We start from the raw sequence: 11,136 nt of genomic DNA on the forward strand, positions 1-11,136 counted from the left end.
CAAGACATTGGCAGGTTATTAAGAAATTTCATCATAATTTCTTCATTTGGATAAACCTTCCCAAAACCCTTTAACTCGTTAATAATTGCGGTGAATCGATCGAACATTTTCTTGATGTTTTCATCGGGATTCATCTTGAAATTCATATAATTAAGAGTGATGAGGCTAATCTTTGACTTCTTGACTTGTACCTTCATGAGTACCTTCAAGTTTGTCCCAAATTTCCTTTGCATTGGAAGATGAAGATACTCTACTATACTCATCAAGGCCTAATGCACAAAATAGAATCCGCATAGCCTTGACATTTAGTAGAAACGAGTATTATGTCTTTATCGGTCCATTCTGACTTGACCTTTGGTATAACAAGCTCTCCTTGCCTCTTTGAAGAAATGGATGATCCGTCGGTGATAATATCCCCACACTGATCGGTGGCTTGAACAAATAACATCATCCTATTTTTTTCAATAAGAATATTAGCACCATTGAAATAAGGAGGCTTTGATATAATGAGACTCGCCAAAAATTCCAGAAGTGATGGAGGATTGCCATACATGATAAATGATTGAACTCTTCAATGATCTTCTCAAGAATGTTATCTTTCCAATGATTAAGCTATATTACCAATTATTGAGTCAATCGAATGGATGAAATAGCCAAGAAGGGGTGATTGACAAATAATATTTTGTGGAAGCTTGAAAAATAAAAATTGCACACAAAACTTTAGAGTGGTTCAAATTTATAATCCAAAGTCTACATTCATGACCTTAGCTATCCACACTAAGGATTTTCACAAATTTTCTAATTTGTAGCTACATTTGAGGATAGGTGTAACTTTACCACTCCTCAAGTACGCCAAATTCTTGAGACCTCTCAAATAAATTACAAATTGAAAATTGAAAAAAAAAAAACTCACTAGGAACGTTTATACAATTCAAAGAATATAAGAACACTTGAGAAAATGAAAACAAATGAGTACAAAAGTGTTCTTGAAAACAATGAGTACAAAAGTGTTCTTTGAAAACAAAAGGAATGTTGACTTGATTTTGATTTAAATTGGTTGCTTTTGGCTTTCTCTTTAATCTTTTATCTTCACATATGACTTTGAATCTTGTTTTTATACTCCCTCTATTAATTCTAATTGTTTGGGTTGTTGTGAGAGTGAATAGAGTCGTTGGAGGTAGTTTCTTGCAATAAATGCTGCTTAAAGCTTGTAGTATCGGTACTTGGGCTTTGGGTATCGATACTCCCTGCATAAAGTACAAAAATTAGCCATTGAGGAAATAGTATCGATACTAATACAAGGGGTTCGGTACTACTATAAAGTATCGATACTGTGAATAATATCAATACCAAATGAGTATACTGGAATTTGACAATTTCAAAAACAAAGGTAGTATACTACCATGAGAATATCAATACTACTATGAAAATAGTATCAGCACTGAAATAATATCGTACCAAAATAACATTCTAGTTTGTAAAGCCTACAAACAGTATTGTTACCCAGCCTTAGTAGTATTCATACTACTACGTAATTTTGGCTTCGCATCGATAGTTGTATCAATACTTCATGAACAATATCGATATTGTCCCTGTAGTATCGATATCACTATACTTAAAATGAATTTTTTACTCGATTGAAGTCTGGAACCCTTAGTAACAATGAGTCCTTTGGGTACCCATATGTTTCTAACAACTTTTTCATTTAAGGTTCTGCGGACCTCTATGTTTATATAGTCTAAAACTATTTCTAACATAGTTTATAGAGGTTGTTCTTTTTCAAATTTTGTTCTAACTTTGTTAAAAGAAACCTTAAGATCATCATGAACCTTTGAAAGTTGGTTTGTGTAAGTCTTGATTTTTCTTTTCAAACTCATCAAGTTTTACTTGCATATCATTGACTTTACTTTCAAGTTCATTGTTGGTCTTGGATAAGAGATCATTTTTATTTTTTAATTTTGAAATATTTTTCTTATATTTGAAAGCATGTTCTCAATTCTGAGGCCAACTCATCAAGTCTCTTGAAACTCATCAAAAGAATATTCATTTGTGGATGAGTTAGAGGCTACCTTAGATTCTCTCCTCCATATCCATGAGGCACAAGTTGTCTACCTCTTGTTCTTCTTAATCAGAATTTTCTTCATCACTCCAAGTAACTACATGTGCCTTTTGAGCTTTCTTGGTTGACCCATTCTTCTTTAATTGAGGACATTCAAACTTGATATGTCACGTTTTCTTGCATTTATAGCAAATGATGGGGTCCTTCTACTTGGTTTCATTCTTGAAGCCCTCTTTTCTTTGAAATCTATTTCTTATGTTGGACTTCATGAATCTTCTATACATTTTGGCAAACATAGTCATTTCTTCATCTTTTTTCTCACTAGAATCACTCTCTTCCTTTGTAGATTTGAGAGCAATTCCAACCTTCTTTTCTTCTCCTTTTTTGAGTTTCATCTCATGGGTAAAAAGAGACCCAATGAGTTCATCAAGTGTAAGGGCATTAAGATCCTTAGTTTCTTTAATAGTCATTATCTTGGATTCACAAGACATTGGCAGGTTATTAAGAAATTTCATCATAATTTCTTCATTTGGATAAACCTTCCCAAAACCCTTTAACTCGTTAATAATTACGGTGAATCGATCGAACATTTTCTTGATGTTTTCATCGGGATTCATCTTGAAATTCATATAATTAAGAGTGATGAGGCTAATCTTTGACTTCTTGACTTGTACCTTCGTGAGTGACTTCAAGTTTGTCCTAAATTTCCTTTGCATTGAAAGATGAAGACACTCTACTATACTCATCAAGGCTTAATGCACAAAATAGAATACGCATAGCCTTGACATTTAGTAGAACGAGTATTATGTCTTTATCGGTCCATTCTAACTTGACCTTTGGTATAACAAGCCCTCCTTGCCTCTTTGACGAAATGGATAATCCGTCGATGATAACATCCCACACTGAATAAATCGGTGGCTTGAACAAATAGCATCATCCTATTTTTTCAATAAGAATAATTAGCACCATTGAAATAAGGAGGCTTTGATATGAATTGAGACTCGCCAAAAATTCCAGAAGTGGATGGAGTTGCCATACATGATAAAATGATTGAACTCTTCAAATGATCTTCTCAAGAGGATGTTAATCCTTCCAATGAGTTAAGCTCTGTTACCAATTATTGAGTCAATTGAATGAATGAAATTACCAAGAATGAGTGATTGGCAAATAAAAATTTTGGTGGAAGCTTGAAGAGAAAATATAAAAATTGAACACAAAAATTTAGAGTGGTTCGAATTTATAATCCAAAGTCTACATCCACGACCTTAGCTATCCACACTAAGGATTTTCACAAATTTACTAATTTGTAGCTACATTTGAGGATAAGGTGTAACCTTACAACTCCCTCAAGAATTATACGCCAAATTCTTGAGACACTCTCTCAAAAAGAAAATTACAAATTGCAAACATATACAAACCTCACTAGGAACGTGTTTGCACAATTCAAGAACAAATAAGAACACTTGAGAAAATGAAAAAAACAAATGAGTACAAAAGTGTTCATTGAAAACAAAAGGAATGTTGACTTGATTTTGATTTAAATTGGTTGCTTTTGGCATTCTCTTTAATCTTTTAGCTTCACATATGACTTTGAATCTTGTTTTTATACTCCCTCTATTTATTCTAATCGGTTGGGTTGTTGTGAGAGTGAATAGAGTCGTTGGGAGGTAGTTTCCTGCAATAAATGCTGCTTAGAAGCTTGTAGTATCGGTACTTGGGCGTTGGGTATCGATACTCCCTGCATCAAGTACAAAAATATAGCCGTTGGGGAAAGATAGTATCGATACTAATACAAGGGGTATCGGTACTACTATAATAAGTAGTATCGATATCAAATGAATATACTGGAATTTGACAATTTCAAAAACAAAAGGTAGTATCGGTACTACCATGAAAAGTATCAATACTACTATGAAAAATAGTATCAGTACTGAAATAATACCGGTACCAAAATAACATTCTATTTTGTCAAGCCTACAAACAGTATTGGTACCGCCTTAGTAGTATTCATACTACTACGTAATTTTGGGCTTCGACATCGATAGTTGTATCGATACTTCATGAACAATATCGATATTGTCCCTGTAGTATCGATATCACTATACTTAAAATGTATTTTTGACTCGATTGAAGTCTGCCTTAGTAAAAATTATTTCAAAGATATTTCCAGTATAAGACTCAATTTTTCAATAGAGTAAGGAGTAAAATAGAGTTTTGACATTAAAGACTATTTATATATTTGAATGACTGAATCATATGTCATCTTAAAATTTGCTAAAACTATTTAACATTTTTGGTATCTCAAAATATCAAAGCGTGTTCAACATGTGCCTCCGAACTCAACTTTGAATTTTTTATATTTGAATATTTATGGTGATCCAATCACATCTAAACTGATTAGCAATAACTTCTCTCCCTTTTTAGAAAAGGTGGAGTTGTTTAGTTTTTATAAAATGATCTCGAAAATAATTTATCAATTTTGAAGTTGAAACCGATAATTGCTCACTTTTAAAATTATTGAAAAGAAAATTGTGAAGACCAATTTGTTCAATAGCAAAACTGAGTATCAAAGAAGTCCTACCCCAAATAAATATAGATATTCGTGTTTTTTTTCTTCCTTTTTTTTCAATTGAAATTATACAACCATAAAGAAAAACATTTATTTTCTACAAATAAGTATAATTCAAAATCCAGAATTCACAATTTATGGGAATAAGATATAAAATGCAATCATCAAAATTAACAAATATAAATTCTATAAAATATTTAAGTTAAGTTTATAGGTGATAAGATTTATGTATATTAACAACAAAAATCATAGTTCAAGCCTTAGTAAACTCCATCTACTTCACCCAAATATCAAATTTGAGAACATTTTGTTCATAAAAAATTATTAATATGATGAAGTAATAAAAGAAGGGTAAAAACTGAAAATGTTCCTGGATTCAATTTATGAGAGTTGAAGTTACCACCCAATTCAAAGTACAAGATATAGAAAGCAAAATTTTCAAGAGAATTGAAAACCTAGCAAACTAAACAAATCATTGTTTTGTTTTTGTATGCAAAATGTATAACTAAGGTTTTGCCGATAGGATCAGACCACTACCTCTCGCAAACTTGTGCAGTAGACCAGCAAAATGTGAGTTCAGAAGTAGTAACTAAGGTTCGAAGCCTCACGTTATCCAGCATTTCTTCACATCATATCATTCACCAATTCCACTTGAAATTACCTTCAATCTACCTTTCTCTGCTCGTTTCAGACCCTTCTGCAAAACACAACATCACAATTGTAACAGCATAAAGCCAATGCCAAATAAATTCCATCCACTAAGCTAACAGAAAGAAACAGCATCGCATAAAGAAATTTACTATTCCTATAACTTCATTCATTCAGTTGGTTTTTAGCTGTAATTTGTCTAGCATACCTTCAAATTCAACTGATATTTTACCCCATAATAAATATTTATACTATGAGAATGAGACAGTTCATTAAGACATTGAATGCCACAGGAGTTGAGTCATGAGCAATCAATACCATCCTACCATGGTCACAAAATTTACTATATAACGTATTGGATAAACGGCTTGCGTATTCTAGAATATCCATATCTTTTGTCAAACTAAAGTGAAACGAATTGGAAGAATAAATGAAAGAACAAGATAACTCAATTCGTTACATATGCTTCATTAAGTTAATCAATATCTAAGTAAAAGTAACCACATCATCACAGCTTATAGCCATATACCATGGTTATGACTATCTACGCCAGCATATCGATAAAGTCTACAACCTCAAATTATTTGAATTTGGGGAACTCCAAACATAGGGATAGGGGAATGCATAATAAGAAAAGCAAGTACATCTCAGTTCATTGTTTGTTTGACTCCTTAGCTGCAAATTCAGATATGCTCCAACTGTCATACAGGTTAAGTAGAATAAACCTACATACCAGTTATTGAATTAACCAGCCCTATTTGCCTTTCAGCTAGAAACTTTACCAGCTACTAGTCCAATCAATTGACCTAATCTCTCATTATTTCAATTTGGTCATTTGCACCAAAGAATTCAATAATAGAGAAACTTACACCACCAAACCTTACATCTCCATCCCCTTGCACTTCTTTTTCGAAATAAGCATACCAAAGTCCTCGCAAAACCTAGGCAAATTCCACTTAATTGGATCCTCAAACTCTAGAGGGAAGAATCATCTAGTTAGGACTGGATATAGCTTTGTCAGAACTTAGAACAGATTCCGCCCACCAAGAGAGTTAGACAGTTCGTTAGAATTCAATATCGGAGAAACTTGAATCACCAAACCTTATATCTCCATCCCCTTGCATTTTTTTTTCTGAAACACGTAGGCAGAACTCAGACTCTAGAGGGAAGAATCATCCAGATTAATTGGATTCTTGCAACACGTTGGCAAATGCCACTTAATTGGATTCTCAAACTCTAGACGGAAGAATCATCCAGATTAGGATTATCTATAGCTTTGTCAGAACTCATAACTGATTTCGCCCATCAAAAGAGGTAGACAGGCTGTTAATATTCGTCAAATTCTAGTCTCTAGTGTGGATTATTAGGAAAGAAAAATCGATATTCCATAATCTACTAAAAGAATCGATAAAACTAATAAGAAGGGCAACTTAACGGCAAAGATGAAAACAGTAACTATAAGAGACTAGGAATGAAATGTTATATCATAGCTCCTTTCTTGGCACAAAATTGAAGAAAAACAGTTAAAACAAGACTAAATACTCTAAAATAAGTCGGTGTTTTCTAGACTGCTACATAAATAGAAATTCTAGATCCCATTCCCACTCACTTAATGCTAATTGCCCAAAAGGAAGATGAACCAAAGAGAAAAAAATAACTTCGATGAAATGGAATCTACATAACATATAAAACCCAGAAGCAATAAACGGAAAAGCTGGTTGCTTTTGCTCACTTACATGTAAACGGATATTGAACAATCACATGTTAAGCAAAGCATGTGTTTATTCAAATGCGGAAATACAAGAGCTGCAACAGTTATTCTAGATCATCAAAAGTTAAGCAATTAACAAGGGAAAGCCTAAACACTCACCGTTGATCGGATTGGCGGAGCATCAAGATCCACGGAGCGTATGGACATCTTAGCGATCTCAGTGATTGCATCCTCTCTAACCCCACGCACATTACTGATCAAGTCCTCGTAGGCAGACTCAAACGCCTGTTGCCAGAACATTGGTAAGTTAATCCGATGGCTGCTAGTGTACACATCCCACATGTGTTTCACCGCCTTCTCTCTCTCCTCCATTTCCTAACCAAAAATGAAGCAAGAAAAAAAGAACAATTGAGAAAAGAACTTCATACAAAAGCAAAATTAGAAGGGAGAAAGGGTAGAGAAATTTGCGGGGGAACATACCAGAACATCTAGATCGTCGTGAATGTGGCTATCAAGATCATCGGAAAGAAGGTTGAGGTTACCGGCTGACCACCGGAGAGTAACGGTACCGGTGAACATCGACCAGAATGCCAATAACAAAATCGCCGCTAATGCCCAGAACTTGTAACGGTCTTTACCAAATAAACTCGAATCTGAGTTCTCCTTTTTCACATTAGCGAACGTTGTCGTTGCCGCTGTCGTCGGCAGAACGTCGTCATCCTTCATTTCCTTTTTGCTTGAATTTGTTTTACTCTTCTTCTTGAGTTAGTAGAAATGGTGTAAGTTGCATTTGTTGACGTTTACCTGATTTGAGGATGATATTGACCGTTGATGATAAATTCAAGTGTTTTGCGAGTGTTACTGTCTTTTCCAATTCTCATATAATCTGTGGTAATCCACCTACTCTCACACGGTGCCGTTTCTCACTTTAAGATGGCATTTCTTTTTATTGTTTTTTTTAATAAAAATTCAAAAACATATCACATGCAATTTTTACTAAGGATCTATTTTGTTTAATGTAATTTATATAACGACTTTTTTTTCATATTTCAATGGTCGGTAAAATAATTTGATTAATATAATTTATTTTTTAGTAGTTTTCTTTTTTTATAAAATATTATCTCAATTTTTTATTTTAAAATATAAACACTCATAACAATATTATTTTATGTATTTCATGGTAGTATAATAGTTTAATATTGTTTTAATAATAATAATTATTAAAATATTTAAATATAACTATTAATATTATATTATATTTTCAATAATATAATAACATATTCAGTTATATTATAATAATATATATTATTATATACTTATTTTATATAATATATATAATAAATTATTAACATAATTTATTATTTTTATGAAAGTAATATTATTGAATTATTAATAATGAATAATATTATTTTATATATTTAATGTTAATATAATATTTTAATAAAATTATTAATTATTAAAAATTTAAACTATGTTTACTAATAACTTTTAATAATGTAATACTATTATTTCAATAATATATTTTTCTAATAATATGATCAATTATATTATAATATTATAATATTTTTATTTTAATGATATATAATAAATTATTAATATTATTTATTATTAAAATATTTAAAATATATTTATTAATCATTTTTAAAATATAATATAATATTTTTATGTTAATATTATATTTTTAATAATAAAATATTTAATTTAGTAAATAAATAATAATGTTTATTATTTTAATAATATAATATAATAATTTTGTTTTAATAAATAATTGATACTATTAATATTATTTATTATTTAATAAAATATATTAATCTTAATTTTTTTATTTATAAATTATAAAATAATATTTTAATAATATTATTAAAATAAATAATGTTTATTAAATTATTACAATATTGTTGAGAGGCTAGTTAGCAAATTAATTAGGGAGTTAGTTAATTTGTTAACAGTAGTTTAGTGGTTAATTAATGTATATAAATATATTAGTTAACTGTACATAATACAAAATGAAGAGTAAAAATCAATATTCTTTCATATATCACTTACTTCATCTTCTTCATTTGTGCTATTACCTGAATGTTGACATGGTATCATTGGCCATCATCGGCAGTTGTTTCAGTTCAATTTGTTCCCGGTAAGTTGGTTTAGTTGTTGTTTTTCTGATATGGTTTCTTGTTCTGTACAATTATGGTTCAACCGGAGACAACTTAGATCGACTATAATCATTCTCTCTATCTTCATCATTCGGATACGCCGTGAACGTTACTCGTTTCTCATCAACTAATTGGCATGGAAACTTATAATCTATGGATTAGATTTATGCGCATTGCCTTGTTAGCCAAAAACAAGGTTGGATTCATTGATGGAACATGTTCTCGTGTCAACATTTAGGTAATAACACAAATGAAGAAGATGAAGAAAGAGCTACATAAAAAGAATATTGATTTTTACTCTTCATTCTGTATTATGTACAATCAACTAATATATTTATATAAATTAATTAATCATTAAATTGCTGCTAACAAACAAACGAACTCCCTAACTAATTTGCTAACTAGTCTCTCAACACTCCCCATCAAGTTGGAGAATGATTCATGTCTTTCATTCCCAACTTGACCTTCAATCGTTCATATTGGTTTGACCCTAAGCCTTTTGTGAAAATATCAGCCTGTTGATCTTTAGTTGAAACGTGTTTGGTACAAACAACTCCCTTTTGTATCTGCTCACGAACAAAGTGACAATCAATCTCAATATGCTTCGTTCTTTCATTATATATCGGATTTGCAGCAATATAGAGTGCGACCTAATTATCACAATACAATGTTACTGGCTCATGATGCTCAATTCCCAATTCCTTAGTCAATCCTCTCAACCAAACTAGCTCAGCTACAGTAGAAGCCATACACTTGTATTCAGCCTCAGTTGATGACCGTGAGATTGTACTTTGCTTCTTAGATTTCCAGCAAATGAGAGAGTCTCCTAGCTTAACACAATAGCCAGTAATAGAACGCCTCGACATTGGGCAAGCAGCCCAGTCAGAATCAATAACGCAACCAAGTTGGCTTACTTTTGACTGAAAACAAAATGCCTTTTCCTATACTTCTTCGAATATATCTCAAAATATGCATAGCTGCTTCATAATGAACTTTTTAGGAGCTTGCATAAATTGACTTAAAAGCTGAACAACATATATTATATATGGACGAGTATGTGTTAAGTAAAGAAACTTTTCAATCAATCTTTGATACATCCCAATATCTTCTAAAAGCTCATCAGAACGATGTTCAACATGCATATCATACTCGGATAAAGTGAACTTTTGATTCTGCTCAAGAGGAGTAGAAAACACTACGTGTATTCCCCAAACTAGAATCTGCAATAAGCTCCAAAGCATATTTTTGTTGACTTAGAATGATCCATTATTTTGTTCATACAACCTTGATGCCCAAAAAATAATTGAGTTACCCCAAATCTTTCATCTTGAAATTCCTGTGAATGATGTTTTTCAATTTTTTTTATCATCCCACTATCATTTCCCGTGATTAAGATATCATCCACATAAATCAACATTATCACTAATTTTTCACCCTCTCGTTTCGTAAACAACGAGTAATCATGTAGGCTTTGCATATAACCATTGGAAGTAAGACCTTCAGTTAACTTTAAGTACCATTGGCGAGATGCCTACTTCAGACCATACAACAATTTGAGCAACATGCATACTCAAGACTCCTCCTGGTTGCGAAAACCATCTGGCAATGTCATATAAACCTCTTCATGAAGGTCTCCTTGAAAGAAAGCGTTAAATACATCCATCTGATATAGCTCCCAACCAAACATAGCAGCCATGACAATAGCAGTGTGAACAATAACCTGTTTTGCAACAGGTGAAAAAGTATCATGGAAGTCAACACCTTCATATTGATTATACCCCTTAGCAGCTAACCGGGCTTTAAATCTTTCAACCGAGCCATTAGAATTATACTTGATCTGGTATACCCATTTGTAACCAATGGGTCTTTTATATTGGGGCAAATCAACCACTGTCCAAGTACCACTTACCTCTAAAGCATGAATTTCATGTTGCATAGCCTCTACTCAGCGTTCATCACGAACTGCCTCATGGTAAGTTTTAGGTTCAACTAAAGA

The 11,136-nt window shown here is 32.0% G+C and overlaps 1 protein-coding gene across 2 annotated transcripts; it reads right to left on the reverse strand.

The window, feature by feature from the left end:
* Positions 1–5,063: 5,063 nt before the first annotated feature.
* LOC120196666 lies at positions 5,064–7,732 on the reverse strand. 2 transcript variants are annotated; one of them, XM_039198415.1, is made up of 3 exons: positions 7,468–7,732; positions 7,147–7,362; positions 5,064–5,322 (listed from the first exon to the last, which is right to left on the reverse strand). In XM_039198415.1, exons 1-3 carry the CDS (start codon positions 7,711–7,713, stop codon positions 5,263–5,265), a joined length of 522 nt encoding a protein of 173 aa, XP_039054346.1. In that variant the 5' UTR covers positions 7,714–7,732; the 3' UTR covers positions 5,064–5,262. The 2 variants fall into 2 exon arrangements, with proteins under 2 accessions (XP_039054346.1, XP_039054345.1); XM_039198414.1 differs by having other exon boundaries at positions 5,067–5,325; positions 7,468–7,728.
* Between the last annotated feature and the right edge of the window lie 3,404 nt (positions 7,733–11,136).

Source organism: Hibiscus syriacus, unplaced genomic scaffold (assembly GCF_006381635.1).
Source record: "Hibiscus syriacus cultivar Baekdansim isolate YM2019G1 unplaced genomic scaffold, ASM638163v2 tig00117034_pilon, whole genome shotgun sequence".
In the NCBI taxonomy this organism is placed as follows: domain Eukaryota; kingdom Viridiplantae; phylum Streptophyta; class Magnoliopsida; order Malvales; family Malvaceae; genus Hibiscus; species Hibiscus syriacus.

Coding starts and splice junctions, on each gene's coding strand:
- LOC120196666 (XM_039198414.1), bottom strand. CDS start 7,713: ATGAAGGATGACGACGTTCTGCCGACGACAGCGGCAACGACAACGTTC. Junction 7,363..7,467: donor ACGACGATCTAGATGTTCTG/GTATGTTCCCCC, acceptor ATTTTTGGTTAG/GAAATGGAGGAGAGAGAGAA. Junction 5,326..7,146: donor CTCCGCCAATCCGATCAACG/GTGAGTGTTTAG, acceptor TGTGTTTTGCAG/AAGGGTCTGAAACGAGCAGA.